The sequence below is a fragment of the Epinephelus lanceolatus genome, chromosome 14 (genome assembly GCF_041903045.1).
Source record: "Epinephelus lanceolatus isolate andai-2023 chromosome 14, ASM4190304v1, whole genome shotgun sequence".
Taxonomy (NCBI): domain Eukaryota; kingdom Metazoa; phylum Chordata; class Actinopteri; order Perciformes; family Serranidae; genus Epinephelus; species Epinephelus lanceolatus.
The window spans coordinates 30,543,488-30,562,735 of record NC_135747.1 but is presented as its reverse complement, the minus strand read 5'-3'; the positions used below and the strand labels follow the sequence as shown (position 1 = coordinate 30,562,735).

At 42.9% G+C, this 19,248-nt stretch overlaps 1 protein-coding gene across 16 annotated transcripts in view; it reads left to right on the top strand.

Moving 5' to 3' along the window:
* The window catches only part of mycbp2 (MYC binding protein 2), an 85,290-nt gene that overhangs the window by 14,284 nt on the left and 51,758 nt on the right, over nucleotides 1-19,248 (top strand). For 12 of the 16 annotated variants that reach the window (XM_078174612.1, XM_078174611.1, XM_078174610.1 and 9 more), the window contains exons 4-18: nucleotides 2,193-2,346; nucleotides 2,616-2,812; nucleotides 5,103-5,345; nucleotides 7,135-7,206; nucleotides 7,504-7,600; nucleotides 7,715-7,788; nucleotides 11,847-11,985; nucleotides 12,186-12,262; nucleotides 15,510-15,714; nucleotides 15,840-16,004; nucleotides 16,125-16,283; nucleotides 16,413-16,617; nucleotides 17,275-17,420; nucleotides 17,949-18,059; nucleotides 18,446-18,550. In XM_078174612.1, the coding sequence (XP_078030738.1) occupies nucleotides 2,193-2,346; nucleotides 2,616-2,812; nucleotides 5,103-5,345; nucleotides 7,135-7,206; nucleotides 7,504-7,600; nucleotides 7,715-7,788; nucleotides 11,847-11,985; nucleotides 12,186-12,262; nucleotides 15,510-15,714; nucleotides 15,840-16,004; nucleotides 16,125-16,283; nucleotides 16,413-16,617; nucleotides 17,275-17,420; nucleotides 17,949-18,059; nucleotides 18,446-18,550 (2,149 nt within the window). The remainder of the gene's footprint in view (nucleotides 1-2,192; nucleotides 2,347-2,615; nucleotides 2,813-5,102; nucleotides 5,346-7,134; nucleotides 7,207-7,503; nucleotides 7,601-7,714; nucleotides 7,789-11,846; nucleotides 11,986-12,185; nucleotides 12,263-15,509; nucleotides 15,715-15,839; nucleotides 16,005-16,124; nucleotides 16,284-16,412; nucleotides 16,618-17,274; nucleotides 17,421-17,948; nucleotides 18,060-18,445; nucleotides 18,551-19,248) is intronic. The other 4 variants (XM_078174609.1, XM_033617430.2, XM_033617435.2 and 1 more) reach the window with 3 other exon arrangements.

The window sequence follows — 19,248 nt, the reverse complement described above, 5'->3', positions numbered from 1 at the left end:
CCGTTTTTGTGTTTGTGCATGTAAACACCATATCCCGAATTCAGAAACCGGGTTATGCCCTTTTCCCGGTTTCAAGAAACCTGGTTTTGCCACCTGGAGTACTCCGATAGAAGCCGGGATACTGGAGCATGTATACGCCTTATCCCGGTTTCATGAATGGTTCAACTACGTCACACAGCCGGCTGAAGGATGCCCTACTCATTCTGAAGTTTTCTCTCCACTCTGAATCTGTAAACTCCATGAGAACGATCCTATCCCACCAGTCACGGCTACGTATTTTCATCCACTGTTGCCTTGTACTGCGTGGTGGCAGTGACAGCCAAATACCTATCAAAGTTGGTGACGTATTCAATATTTGTTGTCGCTCTCTCCTCCCATTGCTGAAGATGAAGTGGATGAGCCATAGCTGTAATGCGACGTGAGTATTTACTAACGCTAAGCCCGCTAGAAGCCACAGAGGTCTCATTTTTGTTTTACTTCTAAATATAATAAATATATCACATTTCCCGCTCAATCTGTTGTAAACAAAAGACGTAAAAGACGAAACACACGCCTGCGCAGATAGGATGCAGTGATCAGAAAACGGGTTACTGGTATTTATCATGTATACAGGGATATGAATAACCGGGTTTCTCTGTGTTCCATATAAACATCATATCCCGGATATGCTCAAAGCCGGGATAAGCCTCAAAACTGGGATACCAAAGACCTTGTAAACACAGTCATTATAAATTGTATTGATGCCGAATTGACAAGAATACTGTCAACATATAACGCCTTTTATCTTGTGTGTCTTGAGTTATGTGTTTTTGCGAACGAGTAAGGATGAGTTGATATTTCATTTTTCTTAAAGGGAGTTTGGCGTGATGTTTTCCTAGTCTTTGCACAATCTTACAGTGTGTGACAGAAAACTCACATTGCCTTAAGGGTGTCAGACTTTAGTCTTCTCTTGTATGGCAGGCAGTGGCTTGTCACCCGAGTCATGCAGCAGGGGCACCATGAACAATTGTACAATATAGTTTAGTATTGGGCCACAGGTGGCTTCAAATTACCTGAATAATGCCCCACTTTTCTTTATCACTCATGCAGTCAGTGTTTAAGACCTGCTGCTTTAAATGGCTCACTAAACAGGACAAACCTTCCTACAGTGTGACAGCACAGTAATTGAACAGTCATTTCACCATGTGTTGTGTGCACACTGTTTATATTTGTTAGCAGGTAAATACTGGAATGTCACGGATGGATTGGATTAACTTTTAGTCGTCATTATAGGTAACAGGAAAGGCTGTATGCATTTTATCCTGTGTCAGACAAATTAAATAGGCTGCTGTTGATATATGTTTGGGTGATTTAGTTTTAATTTCAAAGCATATGTTAAGAGCCTTTGTTGTGTGTGTGTGTGTGTGTGTGTGTGTGTGTGTGTGTGTGTGTGTGCTTTAAATAAGTAACAGTGAATGAGCACCTGCCTTGACAAAGTATTATTGTGTCATGTACACAAATCTAACAAGCTTAAAGATCACATAAATTAATCTATATCTATTCAGTTAGGTGTACGGTATTATCTTGATATATCTTTTCTAACTGGCTGTATCTTTAAGTTTTTTTTATTACTTATACGCTGATGCTGAGCTCTCAATTCTCTGTTACAAAACAAATTCTTCAGAGAGATAGGAGGGAACATTGGAGCATAATTTGATTCACTAACAAGCCATACTGAGAGCGAGCGGCATCCTTTTCTAGGCCAAACTCCTTCGCCAGCCTCCCTTCTCCCCGCTCTCAAGTGGGTCTGTCATTATACAAAATGTTAATAGTGGATGTTGAAGTCAGTGGTTGTAATTGTACATACTGCGAGCCCCCGGGTAAATGTAGGTTGTTCTACTGTAGGATCATGAGGCCGTGCTGTTACAAGAAAAACATCCGCTCCAAGCTTCTGTTTATCATTTTGGTTTCGTTTACAATGAAAAGAAAGACATTTCCTATAATCAATAGTAACAAGGCAATTAAATGTAAAAATAAAGAGCTGACAGGAAGTGGCGATTGTTTTTAACACTACATCTATGCAACATGTTGGTATGTTTCATCTTAATTTGCTATATAAAGTGGCATCACAGCTTGATAGACCTGGACTGTGGTCCGGCAGCATGGTGTTCATTAGCTCATAGACATAAACTCCTTTCTCTCTCTGTGTACAGATCATTGGCATCGGCCTGTGTGGGGTATTTGAGTTGATAAAAGAGACTCGGTTCTCTCACCCCTCGCTGTGCCTGCGCAGCCTGCAGGCCTTGTTGGACATGCTGCAGGGACAACAGCCTGAGGGTTTTCAGACTGAGCCTCCTGATGTGCTAGGTAAGGCTGAAAATGCGGACACATGAGAGTTTACTCAGTGCATGTGTAGAATCTAATGCAATCTAAAGCAGTGGCCTTGCAACTGATCTTTCTTGTGAAGCTTAAACTGTTCAGTTTTATTGTCAAAGATCATTTTGAAGGAGCAGCTAGTTGCAGTGTTGTCTTGCACTGCATTTGCTGCTAGTATTTTCTTCAGCTTTACGCACAGCACTCCCACTTGTCTCTTTTTATAAATATCTAACCTGCTCACCTCTTGTGTGCTTCCTCAGAGTCTCTTTTCCAGCTGTTATTGGAGACCACGGTCCGCAGCACGGGACCCAACGACCCGACAGGACAGGCCATCACAGCTCTGTCCTGTGCCTGCCTCTTCAGTCTGGTGGTGGCCTGGGGGGACACCGGCAAAATCCTGCAGGCCGTCTCTGCCATCCTCACCAACAACGGCAGCCATGCCTGCCAGACGATACAGGTAATTAACAAATTTAATTCATTTACGTTGCATTTGTAAATGTGACTGCAGAATTGCCTGTGTTTTTCATCTTTTTTAGCATCTCAGTCAGTTATTTTTTTAGGCTTCCTGGCACGAGTAACTACTGTCAGTCAGATGACAGCATGTTGTTTTTGTACTGATCACCTGCTCAGATCACTATCTTACCAAGGGCTGGGCGATATAACGACCAGGTGTGATATACTGATACATAGTCAAGCAAGATATAGATTTAGACAACACTGTTTATGTTGATATAGGGTCAAGTTGGGTTACATAATGCCACTCTTCCAAAGAGCCATGTCAGTGTGCATCTCTCCTCTCTCTGACTCTCCACACAGCTCCACCCCACTCACTCACAAGTTCTTCAGCAACACTCAGAGAGACACAGAGCTGCTACTCTGCTTAATCTCTCTGTTAATTACTCTACAGTGCGAGATCAGTCTATATGTTTCACCTGCTACGCTAAATCAGTCTGTGGGGTGAATGAAATTATTGCAGTTGCGCCTGTGCAGCATGTGCAGGAGACAGAGCAGCTTAATTGTGTCAGGAGAGTGTTTGATTGCTAGGTTGTGTGTGAGGTGGATCATAGTGCATCGCTGGTCTTCTTGTTAGTTGTCTTCGGTTTTGGGACATGGAGACAGTGCCTGGATGCAGGCGACAACACAGACATTTCATACACAAGATGTTAATGATGTGGACAAAGTGTCTTTCGCTCCTTCCCTCCCTTGGCTTCTCTGTTCATGCTGTGTACATAAATACGATTAATAGACTAGATAAATAAAAATATTTGAATCATTTTCCAGCACTAGATTCATTTAAAAGGCCATGGAAAATGACTTTAAACTCCCCCCACAAAGATATTTAATTGTTCCAAACTACAATGGATTTAGACCTACTTCATACTTTTATACTCATTGTATAGTTTGTGTCCTGTGCTGCAAACCTTTAAATGTAGCTCCAGTGCTGTGTGTAAAAAGTTAACCTACAGCCCTGCTATGTTGTGCAGCTGTATATTTTCAAACAGGGAACAAAATTCCCGTCTTTGCATTTTATTTTGATCACAGTCTGTTTTTATAAAAGTGCTTGTGACATCTCAAATGTGATTTTGACTTGCATCTGAACATGTAGAGCATACCGAGATATATATCGTGTGTCACCATTTAGCCTGAAAATACCAAGATATGAATTTTTGTCCATATCCCCGGCCCCATATCTTACACTAAACAGACATCTTTATGTTAGATGAGAAATTCCAGGTGTTCTTGATGCTTGTATTTGATGAAGCACAAGCTGGATGGTATTGTTCTCACATACCCAATTGCATTTTCCAAACCACGTCCACCAGGAAATATGTACATCTCTGTTATCCCTTGAATTTTTCCCTCAGATCAGTAGAATTGCTTCAGATCACTTTGGTGGTTTAGCTTTCTTTTTCAGAGAAACAGAAACCGAAAGAAACCTCTGGCTCCACCTAACATTTCCTCTGAGCGCAGTGACTCAGGGCAGCGTCTGGACTGCACAAATTGAGTTTTGGAAAATGTCAAGGCGCTCTGAGTCACCTGTTTGATTATGTTACCCTACCTGCATTCTTACGCCAATTAGCTGCTCTTCAGTGGGCTTTGATCTGTAGCTTGTTCTCCCTCTGTTTTTTTCTTTCTGTTTTTTTTTATCTGCTTTATATCAAAACTGCTCTTTTAAAAGTTTGGGAGTAACCTAAACAGAAAGCACTTTATTTAATTTTGTAGGCAAGCTGTTTGACCATAAAATAGTTTCACCTCTACCTGCATCCAGATAAAATTACTGTACTTCACCAGCTTGACTTTTTAGCCTAACACATCTTTCCCCCACAGATGTAGATGTGGGTGTTTTTTTCCTGGTCTTCATCTTTCAGGCACGGACTGGACTGTGAATCATTACAATGGCAGGCAGGCTGGCGGGAAGTGTGGGCTTATGAGCTGGACGTGCCTGTGTGTTTGTTTGCATGTGTGTGAGATCAGTGGTGTGGTGTCATAGCTGCCATGGGACTGGTGTGAGAAATGTGTGTGTGAAAATGCTTTCAGGTGGATTGAAAATAGCGCAGATATGCAGGTACAGTAACCACAGTCTCAGTCACTAATACGAGACTTTGACTCAGTAGCAACAAAGAAGCTCAGAGGCGAGTTCCTACCTGTTGCAGTGTACTTCACTGAATACACCCCATTATGTCACATTAGATGTTTGCAGTCCTGCGATATTTCATCGCCCTCCTTGTCTCCCTGAATCTCACCAGGTGCCCACCATACTGAATGCCCTACAGAGGAGTGTACAGGCTGTCCTGGTGGGAAAGATTCAAATCCAGGATTGGTTCGGAAATGGCATCAAGCGCGCTGCCCTGATGAACAAGTGGGTCCTGAAAGAGGTGGCCATTGACGAGGATGAGCGCTGTCTTCTACAGACTGATGGCTCCTTCCTGTACTTGCTCTGCAAGGACGGACTCTACAAAGTGGGCTCTGGATACAGTGGCACTGTCAGGGTATGTAACATTCAAAGCCGAATGTTAAGTGATAATCACATACTTTATCTCCAGATTTGGTGATTTAGGTGGGTTAATGAATTGAGAAAATTGTCTCAATTCTTAAGATAAATTAACAGTTAAACTGGATTATTTAAATAAATGCAGTGTCACAAATCTAAAAGGAGGGCTGCATTTTTTGACTCAGGAAAAGTTTACTTGTTAAAGATACATGGGTTTCACAGGATAGCAACTATAGCTCCCTTCCCACTGGACAAAAATCCCACTAACACCTGCGAACAGCTGGCTTTTGTATTTAATGGGAAAGGTTATAATCATCATTTACCCCCAGTAGTCAGAGGTACTTTAGCTCCAGCTCTGATTAGCTTGAGTGGCAGCCATGGAAACGTACCCCTTTGATGGCACAATTCATTGACAAGCCGCCACAAAACACCTTTAGTGTCCATCAAACAGTACTCAAGCATCGTTACAATTTAGTCTGTAAGGAATTTAAGATAGAGACTGAATAATTTAGACATAGAAAAAAGACGTAACCAACATATCATTTTCACCGGCCTCCATGTTGCTTTCTACTGTTTACCAACTGGATTTACAGCCTGTCTTTGATGTGGAACTTGATACACCAGAAAAAAAGACAAACCCAAAACTAAAAGGCATACTCTTGTACCCCTGAGCCGTGTACACAGCTCTGGTCTACTGGCAGTTGGAAAGGAGCCTGTTTTTCCTGGTTTTCCTGCATTTGAAAAACCTGCATACACATGCTAATTTTGGTGAAAAAATGGTTGAAGGACACTCTCTGAGTTGCCACTTTATTAGGCACACCAAGCTAAAACAGATGCAGTTTAATGCCCTATATGCACAGAACGAGTATCACCTGGAGACCTCTAGTAATTTATAATAATTGCAGAGGTCGTCTGTGATGTATGTCCATGCAAATCTGCCATGTTCGTAGTTTGTCAAGTTAAGTTTCCACTGCAGATTACCTACCCTATTTTGCCAAACACAGAGGTCATGTGATAATATTAGTCCCGTGCGAATCAGCACCTGCCTTTTGTGCCTCTTTCCTCGTGGAGAATTGACATTAACACCTGTCACCGGCCATTACTTTCACAGTACTAGAAAACAGACAGCTACTTCTCGTAGTCATGGGTGTTGTCATTGTCCAGTGCTTCCAGTGTCTGTGGCTGTGATGGACGGCACAATTAAAACCTTGACGTGATATCTGTGGGGACAGTGTCAGGAAATATCCTGTGTCAATGTGCCACACGAAACACAGACATGGTGGAGGCAATTTCAGATACACCCGAGGTCCCCAAGTAATACTAGTCCTGTGCAAATACGGCTTAATACAACACTCCTACAATAAATCCCCCCTTTTTGAAGGGTGTAATGTTCTGGTTTTGTTGAAACTGTTTTGGACACAACTTTCTGGACATTTTGGATGAAGTAGTTTGTGGTGCTGTTGAGCTGTATTTATACTGACAGGTGTTTCTATTATTTTTGTCCAATCCATTTATATCAGTGAGGCTAGACTAAATAACAGAAACGCCAGAAACAGGGGAATGCTACTAAACAGCCATAACACTGCCTTAAAACAGAATACTCTCTTGCTTTTAAAGAGGTTAATGACTTTGATGGGTGTTAAATAGAACAGTTTTTGTGTGTGTTTCTGCCAGCATTATTATGCCAGCGTTTGTAGCTGTCTGCCGATTTTTCATCTGCCAGCAACACATTAAGGTTTGTCTGTGTTTGTGGTTTTCTGCTCATGTGTTCAATCGATGCCTCACAGGGCCACGTGTACAACTCCACGTCTCGTATCAGGAATCGGAAGGAGAAGAGATCATGGCTCGGCTTTGCTCAGGTACGTAGAGGAGCTATCATCAAGATGCTCCTTGCATACATTTTCAGTAAAAGTGGCCTTGATAAGACTTGGAGTATGTAAAAAATTCAGGTCACATTTAAAACTTAGAGTTGACCTCCATAAGACTTTGGTGATGTTGGTAATTTGTAATCAGGGAGTACATTTCAGTTTAATAATGACAGATTTAATCATAATATCATCTTTATTACTATCAACAATATGTCAAAGTCTAAGCTTCAGTTAGAAATAGTCCGTACAGAATGTCGATCAGCAGCAGTGTTTGTCTTGTGTCTTCAGGGGTACTTGTTGTATCGGGACACAAGTAACCACTCGATGTCTGCCATCAAGATCAACCCTGAGACTCTGGAGCATGAGGGGACTGTCACCATGCCAGGTGCCAATAAAATACTTTTTTTTTTTTTTTTTTTTTTTTTTTTGACTTGTTTAAAAAAACACCCCACAGAAGCTAAAATTAAAATATTCACTGTCACTTTGCTTCTCTTTGCAGGTCAACATTCAGATGGGCAGAACATAATCTTCACAGACGGAGAGTACATCAACCAGATCGCAGCCTGCAAAGACGTAAGTTTAAAGTTCCTGCTAAAGTTGCTCATTGCCATGATGATATCCATCTATTGTCTTTTTAGGCTCTTCAAAAGAACATTTTAAATGTGAAACTGAATCAGTGTCAGTTAGGGAAATTCTCAGTGTTTCCACTTCTTCCCCGACATGTATAATTGAATTTAGAAATACTGCCTATGCTTGAAACATGGTGGAAGGAACTGACTTTATCATACACTTAAACTATTCACATGGCAGGGCTTAATGCTCAATTCAGATTGACAGACTGTTCACTTGCATGTCTGAAGTGACCCATATCTTACATCAGTGTTAACGGATTTATGTCCTGAAATGCCTCACATGCAACCAGTAACGTCACACACATGCATGCTGGGACAACAATTTAAAACAAAGGTAACACAGGCATTTGGAGAGAAAATGACATACTGGTTCAAGTTTCATCTCCCCAATGATCACTACAGCAGGAATGTCCGATGATGTCATCCCCGCATAATAATTAGCCACGTGCTTCTGTTTGGAAGAGTGTGTAGCGTTTTTGGGAAAATGGTCCTTCAGAGCAATTGGTGTTTGTTTTCAGGATAACTGCTATCACACAAATGAGCTTTCGGTCCACTAGCTCTATCAGCAGCTATTACTGGTAGTTCTGTGGAGACAGAGGGGTGTGGATGTGGCTGGGAGAGGAGTCAAGAGTGGTGGGGCTGTGATGTGAAAGGTTTCACAGAGGAACAGTTACTCCAGACCCAAGGATGTTCAGGGCTACATTCCAATACTGTGGTCACAGCATGTAGGCAAGCGGTCCCCGTCACAAAGCATCTAGCAGTTGGGCTTTATTGGATGGCGACTGCAGCAGCGGTACAGCTACAGCAGCCTTCTGTATTTTGAACAGACTGCTCCGTTACTGTATCGTAAATGATCTGTGTCTGAACAGTGAAGTACAATGTGGAATGACAGTTCTCACAGTGTCCAGTTTTTGGGTATGTATTGGATTTAGGACCACACATGAAAGTGTCCCAGATCTGATTGGAAAAAAAAAAAAAAAAATCAGATATCTGTGTCTACACAACTCTAAAAAATCAGATCTGTATCACATGAGAACAAAAAATATCGGATTCAGGCCACATTTTCTTGTAATACGAACGTAGCCTTATGTGCATTTATAGTCATATAAAAGACTGCAATACTGTTAAATTCCCTGCAGGCAGTCTAGCATGTGAGTTGGGTTTAAAAAATCCTAAATGGACATGCACTTCATCCTGACTAAATCAAACAGTTAAGAGAAACGTGTATGACAGCTTTTGTAAGCAGTTGTCTTCAATGAAAGAAATGCACAGACCATGTTTGTATGTGGCCATTTGTCGTTAACGCACACATGAGCGCAATGAAACTCCTTCGTGCTCATCATTTGCTGTCTTTTTCACCTTGTGCAGCTGAACCTCTCTGTCAGAGGTCCCGTCAACCGAATATTTTCCATCACTGACTAAATTTTTCGAACAATGATGGAAAAATCTGAAGGCAGTCTGTCACTTTAATTCAGGCCCCTGTGCATTATGATTAGCTATTGTCCAGTCCTGTCTTTGAGCTCACGTGCATGACCTTGTGGTCTAGCTGGCTTAAGCCATCTCATTGGTAGGTTATATCGCTACATACCACTGCAAAATATCACGGCAAGTCAGTAGCCGAAGTTTCTTTGCACGGTCGGTATCTCTGTGTATCTTTTCTCACCATGACCTTATAATAAAAGCATAATCTATAACCTTATTCTGTATATTTATTATTTTAAACATGCCCGCGCTGTCAAAATGACAACGAGAAAGTCAAAGGCAACCTCTGCTGTCTTTAAATATGTGTTGTTTCCCTCTTGAGAACCAAATCTTTTGTTAGCTAAAATAAGCGTAGTAGTCCGTCTTGAAGTGCCCTGTGAACATCTGTCACTTCCCCTGCTGTAGAGGCCACAGCCTCTCTTTGGAGGACTCTCAGCTGATCACCAGCTGTGCCATAGAAAGGGGGGGGGGGTTGTAGCTTTGTCTGTGTTTATATATGTGTGTGTGTGTGTGTGTGTGTGTGTTGTGTGTATGTGGGCGTGGCAGTGAGGGCAGTGGCACCAGATGTGGGTATTCTCCAGAGAGCTTAATCTCTCAAGCAGTTATCTGCATAAGCACTATGTAATGTCAGTGGGGGAGGGGGCGATGTGAAATCCATATATCTGGTGTTGCAGCTAGCCCGATAGCAGTTTCTAGGCTAATCAAAGGGGGCGGGATACTGTATGGGGGGAGGATGGGGGAGTCCTCAGAAGCTGCTTGCATTTTTAGTGAGCAGCCAGCAAATGCGACCGCAGCGCAGACCACTTAACGGTTGAGGCAAACCACTCGAGACACACAATGAGGGGGTTTGAGATGCTGGGAAGAGGAAGAGGATGATGTGGGTAAACTGTAGGAGGTCATGGTGACAGTCAGGGGAAGGACTTAACATGTAGAGAGGAAAAGTCAAGAGGTGGGGGGTAGAGCTGGCCGGAGGACAGGGGCGCTTTTTTTAATGATATGAGTGGCACATGTGCTCCGCTCTGCAGGAATCACAGCACAATAGATGAGTGTGTCATCATTACCACACAGCAGAGACCAGACTATCCCCACGCAACCCTTCATCCTTCTGTTTATATCCCTGATGTCTCCCAATTATTTCCTTGTTGTGCTCCTCTCTTTACTCTGTTGCTCCCCTGTAAATTGTCCCTTTCAGCCACGTCCCCTGCAGTCTGACAAAGTCACATCTCTGGCAGTTGCATCATCTGTTATGTGCCATGTACTGAGTCAGTGTGTGAGTTGTGGGTAGGTGTCACACCCTGCTTGGTTTTGTGAAGAGAAATGTAAATGCTTGGGTTTTAAATTTCTGTGTCACTTATATAAAAAAACGTATGCACAGCTCACCCTCAGTAGACTGATCCAAACATACTGTAGCTCCAGTTGATGGACTCCTCGATTACTCCAACAAGGTCGTAATCCTCATGTTAATCCAATGCATATGTAGTGATTTACCACATTCACCACTGATGTCAGTCACAGAGTATTACGTCCACAGTGTATCCCCAGGGCTGTGATTAAGGGTGTCTCAGTAGCGCCGTATATGCGGTATTATTGCCACATTTTTTTCCCAAATCACTTCTTTTATTCTGATTTTAGTGCTTTCTTGCTTTATTGTTAGGCTATTATTGGGTATGTTGTTTTTAGATGACAAAGGTGACAATTTTAAAACAAATTAAATACTCAGTCCATTGTTAAATGTAGAATACAGAGGGGCAATGAGGCGTTTTCTCCGCTGAGAGGCTTTGGTTGTGACTGGTTGCTATGATACAGAATATCCGTCCAAGTATACATGACGGCACAATGACAGTGCCTACTTTCTCTGGATGAAATGAAGTAGAGGGTGGACCCAATAGTCTGTGTGGGTTCAGTATTAATTTCTCCTCCTTTGTTGTTGATGTTCAGTGATGTGACAGTTGGTCTTTGAGGTATTTGTTCCGCCCCTCCTCCACTGTGATTGGACAGCTGATAAAAAAGTGACAGTGACAAATTTGTTTTCACCCATATTTGAATATTTTTCAACTTCCTGTGAGCCAAAAACCCCCAGACATGCAGCTTTAAGTGCAGAAGAGACACTCAGCACCTCGTCACGCTGCTGGTGTTTGTAGCATTGTGCAACATAGCTGTAGTGACAGCTGCTTGCATCCCCTGCAGTTTGCTAGTCAGTGGCGCAGTATTGGAATACTGTGGTTATTGCAACAGCCCTACATGTTATTATGACTTTGCTTTTTTGTTGCCCTCATGTATGTACTCTAAATATTCATATCTAGTATGCACACTGTGACGGAAATATATCTTCTCTCTCCTCTTTGATTTGTTATGACTGTCACACTCAGTCAGGTTTTGTTGTACCAATATCTTTTCATGAAGTCAGGGACTTCCTGTGTCCTAAAATGGTTAGAAAGACTCTTAAGTGCCACACTGTAGCAATGTCGATTCATGACACTAACCAGCGTTTCCTCCTGTTGGCCCTGACTCCTGCAGGATGGTTTTGTGGTGCGGATCTATACGATGAGCTCAGACCCGGCCCTGCAGCAGGAACTGCAGCTGAAGCTGGCAAGGAAATGTCTGCACGCCTGCGGCATCTCTCTGTTTGACCTCGAGAAGGATCTACACATCATCAGTGAGTGAAACAAAATATATGTGTGTGAGGCTGAGGGTAGTGATTTGTCATGTGTATACGTACATCTGCTACAGGCATTTCATGCTGTATGTACGTCTACAAGGTTGTGAATGTGTCAAACACAAAGGAAATTAAAAAAGCACACTTTCCAGCCTTGTCTTGTTGTGTATTTGGCTCTAAATAGTATGTTGTTCTCACAGGCACCGGCTTTGATGAAGAGGCAGCGTTGCTGGGAGCAGGCAGGGAGTTTGCTTTGATGAAAACTGCCTCCGGAAAGGTGAGAGTGAAAAATCTTCTCTGGTGTGCTGTGCCTAAAATGTTTAACAAAAAATGAAAGTTGGAACCGGTTCAGCCGCTGAGCGTTAACAGCTTTTGTCTCGCTAATGACAGGCCAAACACTTTAGAGGTCGAACCTGGGGAAAAAGCCTCTAAATTAATTGTTTTCCTGCATGCGTTTTGTTCCGTCTTTGTCACACTGGCCACATGAAGCCCATCATAGAAAATTACCTTCCTTTTGTTCATAACATCTGTGTATAGTTAGCTATAGTCAGAGTTTCCTAGGATCAGGCTGTACTAAGGCATAACAATAAGACACGTCTTCTTGTTGTGGAAATATTTGGTGGCCGTTGAAGCTAAATTGCCTGTAAATAATACAGAATGAGGGAGCTATATAGTTTTTTTGGATGTCTTATGGTGTTTACACTGTTGATTGTGCTCTGGACCCAACTTTTGTCAGCGGTTATATGAGTTATATGAGCTTGTATAGTGACATCTCTGCTTAAATAACTGGAAGTGATTAAAGTATTTCACCCAGCTAAGCAGTAGCTCTGACCTCATGTCCACTTTCAGGAAAAAAACACCAAGGCTGACTACAAATAAAGCTTTCTGTGTTTATGAACTTGTGCAAGAGTAGAAACACAAACATGGAATAACAAGAATTAAAGGGACAGTTCACCCCAAAATTAAAAATACGTATTTTTCCTCTTACTTGTAGTACTGTTTATTAGCTTAGATTGTTTTGGTGTGAGTTGGTGAGTGTTGGAGATATCAGCCGTTAAGATGTCTGCCTTCTCTTGAATATAATGGAACTAGATGGCACTCGGCTTGTGGTGCTCAAAGCGCCAAAAACATGCATTTGAAAAACTCAACAGCAATGTCTCTTTCCAGAAATCATGACCCAGTTACTCAAGATAATCCACAGACGTTGTTGTGAGCAGTTTGATGAGAGACTTGTTCTTGCGACATTAATTAGCCCAGTGGTGCTAGGTGAGTTAGCAGCAGATGCATGCTTCCTTCTGTGATACAGTTGGCGGGTGTAGTCCAACAGAGAAAAAATAGTTCCTACATGAAACTGCTCTCAGCAAGGTCTGTGGATTATCTTGAATAACCAGGTCATGATTTCTGGAAAGAGACATTGCTTTCGAGTTTGTCAAGTGTATTTTTTTTTGGCACTTTGAGCACCACAGGCCGAGTGCCGTCTAGTTCCATTATATCAGAGAGAAGGCAGACATTTACAACTCGGCAACTCAAAACAATTAGACTGATAAATAGCGCTACAGGTAAGAGTAAAAATGTATTTTTGATTTGGAGGTGAACTGTCCTTTTAACACGTTTTAATGAAGATAGAGTAAACAGTATGGATATAATGTTTGTGTCTATGTGCAGAAGAATCGACTCAGCATACCGTTTGTCTCAGCGTTAGACTGCAGGCTCTGTAATCAGGCAAAGTAGGTCCAATCACTGTAGGGAGGCCTTGCTTTGTTGAAGAAGATGTGTCACATTTTTTATGCTCTCTGTATCAGTAAGAAGAGAATGCTAACTATGTAGTTGGTTGGGGTGTGTGTAGGGTGTGGTTTCGTGTGTCAGTGCTGTAGGTGTGGTGCAGCTTGCCTCTCTTGTAGATAGCACTCCGGGGCAGTTGCCTGTTGCACATTTCTGTGTCTGTGTAGAAGCCCTAATCTCACAGCACACTTTATCTGCAGATTACCCTAACCCAGACCGACTGGATGGGTAAAAATAGGAGCAGCTGACCTGTATCTTGGGACAAAGTTCACTCATCACTCGGGCTGGTCATTATGCCAGACACGTGATGCAAAGAAAGGAATCCAAGGCTCAGTGTTTATGGTCTACAAGCCACTGTGTTGTGGTTATGTAATTTGCAAAGTCAACGTCAGATGATTTGAGTTATAAAACATCTCCTCCAGCAACAGCCTTTGTGTATCAAAGGTTATTTTAAAAATGGATTCCACTACAGATTACTGAATACCTGACCTATAATTTATAACAAATAGCATTAGATTACTCAAAGTGAGTAACATATTCTGAGTGGCAACAAAAATATCAATATTTTTTAAGTGTTGTTTTAAGTATTATTACAACATGTTTTATATTGTGATATTTACTGGAAGAGGCATCCAGTATAGCCAGCAACAAGTAGGTTGTTATTAGCGACGGTCATTTTCCAGGATTTTTCAGCTCCCTGGCGATCTCCCTCCAGCCAGCTGCCACCTGATTTAAGCTTTTGTAGTGAAATGAGGAGGTGTTGTGTATGTAGCGCCTCATTTCAACATCACAAATCAGCCATTCTTCGTCCATTGCGGTGCTTTTAAAGCGGCCAGTTAGGATATTACAATAGAAAACAATACAATCAAACTGATGTTTGATCCCATTGCATTCATTGAGGACAGGCTTTAGAGCAAATAAAAGAAAAAGAAATAAAGTAATCCCTTATAAAATGGGAAATGGACTGCCCTTGTATAGCACTTTTCTAGTTTTTGAACCACTCAAAGTGCTTTTACACTACATGTCACATTCACCCATTCACACACACATTCACACACTGGTGGCCGAGGCTACGATACGTGGTGCCACCTGCTACTCAGTAACCTTTCACAAGCCCTCACACACTGATAGAAAAGCCATCGTGAGCACTTTGGGGTTCGGCGTCTTGCCCAAAGATTCTTCGACATGTGGACTGGAGGAGCCAGAGGTCGAACTGCCGATGTTCTGATTAGTGGATGACTGTCTCTATCTCTGAGCCACAGTCGTCCAAGTAATCTATTTTTAAAGACGGTAACTGTATTCTGAATACCATCAATTTAAAGTGTAACTGTAATGGAATACAGTTATTCATGTTTTGTATTTTAAAAACGTAACGCCCTGCCTTGTTTTCTGTTTCTCCCCCAACCCTGTTGAATTGTTAAAACACTATGCACAAAGGCTCAGGCCATGCTCAGACCTAAAATAAAAACAGAGTGTCCTCATTAATTTCACTAGGGAACATTGTGTTGATGCAGCAGGCATGTTGTCTATCACACTGGCCTCAAGCAAAAGATTCTGAGCCGTCTGCCAAAAAAAATTAACCCTGGCTAAACTTTTGCCACAGCTTAGTTCAACGAAATGTACATACTGTGGATCCCCTACTCCCAAAAAACGACCACTTAAAGAAAACAGGTCCTCATTCCTAATTGTCTTTCAAATTTTTGCCATGCGTTTGATCCTCTGTCTTCATTTTCACCTCACAGATTTACTACACAGGAAAGTACCAGAGCCTGGGTATAAAGCAGGGTGGCCCGTCAGCAGGGAAATGGGTGGAACTGCCCGTTACAAAGTCTCCCAAGATCATTCAGTTCTCAGTGGGACACGATGGCTCTCATGCGCTGCTTGTGGCCGAAGACGGAAGTGTGTTCTTTACAGGCTCTGCCAGCAAGGGAGAGGATGGAGAGTCCAGTAAGTACAACTTTAAACCATCAGCAAAGATTCAACAATTCATTCTGTTCAACCTTTCATTAAACGCAAAATTAAAGCCATCTTAGTTGAATTCTGAAGGTGATCTCTGGTGTTTTTCTTTGCAGCTAAAAGTCGCAGACAGCCCAAGCCGTACAAGCCGAAGAAGATGATCAAATTAGAGACCAAGACGGCAGTGTATACAGCGTGTAACAATGGCAGCAGCAGCATTGTCACCAAGGATGGAGAGCTCTACATGTTCGGCAAAGATGCTATTTACAGTGACAGCACTTGTGAGTTGACTCATGCAAGCTATGTCAAATTCTCAACTTCAGGGAATGTCTGAGATATTTCAGTAGTTTCTCATCATTGCCTTGAGACTTGAATCATCATCACTACTTTCTTGTTCACAGGCCAAGTGACAGACCTGAAAGGTCACTGTGTAACTCAGGTTGCCATGGGTAAGGCCCATACATGTGTTCTGACCAAGAGTGGTGAAGTTTGGACATTTGGGGTGAACAACAAGGGCCAGTGTGGCAGAGACACTGGAGCTATGAGTCAGGCAGGGAAAGGTGAGCAGATGGACAAACACAGACAAACAAACAAACGCACGTAACAACAAACTGTATCTGCATATATGCACATTGTCTTTGTACTCCACTCAATCTGGTTGCTCTTGTCTGTGTGTGTGTTTATCGTAGCGTTTGGTGTAGAGAGCATGGCCACAGCCATGGATGAAGATCTGGAGGACGAGCTGGAAGAGAAGGAAGAGAAGAGCATGATGTGCCAGCCAGGCATGCACAAGTGGAAGCTGGACCAGTGCATGGTGTGCACGGTGTGTGGGGACTGCACCGGCTACGGTGCCAGCTGTGTCAGCAGTGGACGGCCGGACAGAGTACCAGGAGGGTAAGAAGATGCAAAAACTGGAAGGGGTGAAGGTGGTCATTGCCAGGGTTGGGTACCATTCGTATTTGAACAGATACCAGATAGATCATATACTGGTTCCGATACCTGGAATCTGGTACCTCTTTTCAGTTGTTAACTTTCTCTGTAATAACAAAATTTAATCTTTGAACGAGTGGCAGGGGTGATGTAGTAGACTAAAACGCAGTTCTGCTTCTCTGCTTTCTTCTAATCACACCTGTCTGCTTGTGTGTGTGTGTGTGTGTGTGTGTGTGTGTGTGTGGCTGCATGTCGAGCACTGATACTAGGCTATTACTTGAATAATATAGAAAAGTAGATAGTCGAGATGCCCAAACTATTACGCTTCAGGGATAATTTTGGTTGCTGGGAAGCCAACGGAGTGTCAGCAGAGTTCAGTGGCTGGCTTTGGGGTGCTTCCTCCTCCTGTCTTAAGTTGAATCCGGCGGCTTTGCAGAGCCCTGCTGCTCACCTCAGACCTCCGTGGCTGACCTCCAGGCTTCGGGGCACTTCACAACTCTTGTAAAAGTACCGAGTTCGGTATCCAACCCTAATCACTACAGTAAAAGCTGTTGGCTAAACAGTTTATTATAATGTAAGTATATTTTTTCTCTTTGTGTTTGTGTGTTGTCCGCCTACCAGTATCTGTGGCTGTGGGTCTGGAGAGTCCGGCTGCTCCGCATGTGGCTGCTGCAAGGCCTGTGCCAGAGAGCTGGATGGTCAAGAGGCCAGACAGAGAGGCATCTTTGATGCAGTGAAGGAGATGATTCCACTGGACCTGCTGCTAGGTATGCCAACTGATATATGACTTCATGTTCCCCCTGTTATACTCTTTCATTTAATGTACATTTCACCTCTATCACCATTCACATTGTTTACATTTAACTGAAAAGCACAAAGTCTGATAAATCATATGCATATTAAAATGTCATACACATAGACATGTGATGTGATATTCCAATGATCAGTGGTTTGTTACGTCCTCCATAATTGTTCAGAATGAATTACTGTCTTGAGCAGGGTTGTGTGCAAGCTATAAATCCTTCTGAGCTGTGCCAGCGTGCTGTTTGTGCCGCACACATCACACTGTCTGCTGCATTCGCTTGGACGCAGTATTTCGCACACTTGTCGTCGCTCATCCTTTTTGTTTGATTCATGTGTTGTGCAGTGTCATTGCTTCGCCATCACGTCTCTCCATCATTCATTGATGTGTGTCTTGTTTTGTTCTGCTCTGCTCCGCTCCGTCTTCCTTCCTCCTTCTCCTCCTCCTGCATCCTGTCTTGGCTGCCTGTACCTGGGGCCTTTTTTGTTTTCAGCTGTGCCTGTCCCCCCCCCTCCAGGAGTAAACATCGAGGAGCACATTCAGATTCGCCAGGAGGAGAAAAGACAGAGGATCAACCGTCGGCACAGGCTGGAGGAGGGCAGAGGTATGGATCTAGGCTGAACGGGGGGGGGGGGGGGGTGGGGGGTTTAGGGTAGGGATGTGTGGGGTTTTTGGCTTTATGAATTTAAGATTTCTGAGACAGAGAGGTTAATCATTAACCTCCGCTCAGTTTGTAGCCTCTGCACTCTTTGTAGCTTCACCGTATTCATTTAATGAATACGGCGAAGCGACAAACAGTCCATCCCTTTTTAGCTGTGAGTAACTTTCAGGTGCTTTGTGAGCTTGGGTGTCGTGCCTTGGTGACTTCCCCCTTGCTTGTGTCTTTATAATTTTTTCAGTGTGCGTGTATTGTTGTGGTTAAGTATTATCATGTGTTCTTTCCCATTTGTGAGCATTGTGCATGCATGTGAAAGTTTCTTTCTCCCCCAGGCCCCCTTGTTTTTCCTGGTCCCATTTTTATGAACCAGCGTGAGCAGGCCCTAGCCAGAATAAGACCCCTTCAGGCACTAAGGCATAAACGGGACAAGCACAAAGGTACTACGGTCTTCACTAACTCAACGGGTGCAGAGACACCCCTTTGACTCATCTCCCAATCTGGCTGTCCCGCCCACCTCCTCTCTCACTCTCTGACGGCAGGACTCTTATGTCTTCACCAGGTCTCATGGTAACAAGCAATGTAGCCTGTTGGCAAGACTGACTCAGTGGAGAAATGACTGAAGCCACTGAGGACCCACCTCAACAGGCTGGTTCCCTTTAGCATTTAATTAAGTTTATGCTACCTCAATGTAGGAAAGGGCTAAGGTACAATAAAGATTTGGTCTGTTAGGCTAATTCATTTTCTGGTTTAACAGTTCTAATCCTCAGAGTAGGATGCCTGCTCTGCTCACTGCTGTTGTTTGACCTAAATAGAAATCAATGTCCTTGCCTAACTGGATTTACCATCACTCCCGTAGCAGCCGATTTGTCACTTTATGGGTACACATGAAGCATTACACATTACAAGCAGACGAAACAGCCAGCACTAGGGAGAGCGAGCTTTGATGAATAATAAGCTGATAAATATGACACCGAAGGAAGGAGGCAGGGTTGTTATTTTAAAAATATGCGTGCTTTTAGATGTGAAACATCTCATGGAAATGGCTAAGAAATCACTTAACATCCATCAGACTAGTGAGTGTATGTGCTCATTGTCTGGAGTTTCTTTTCTGAAGCTAACTATTCAACCAATGAGC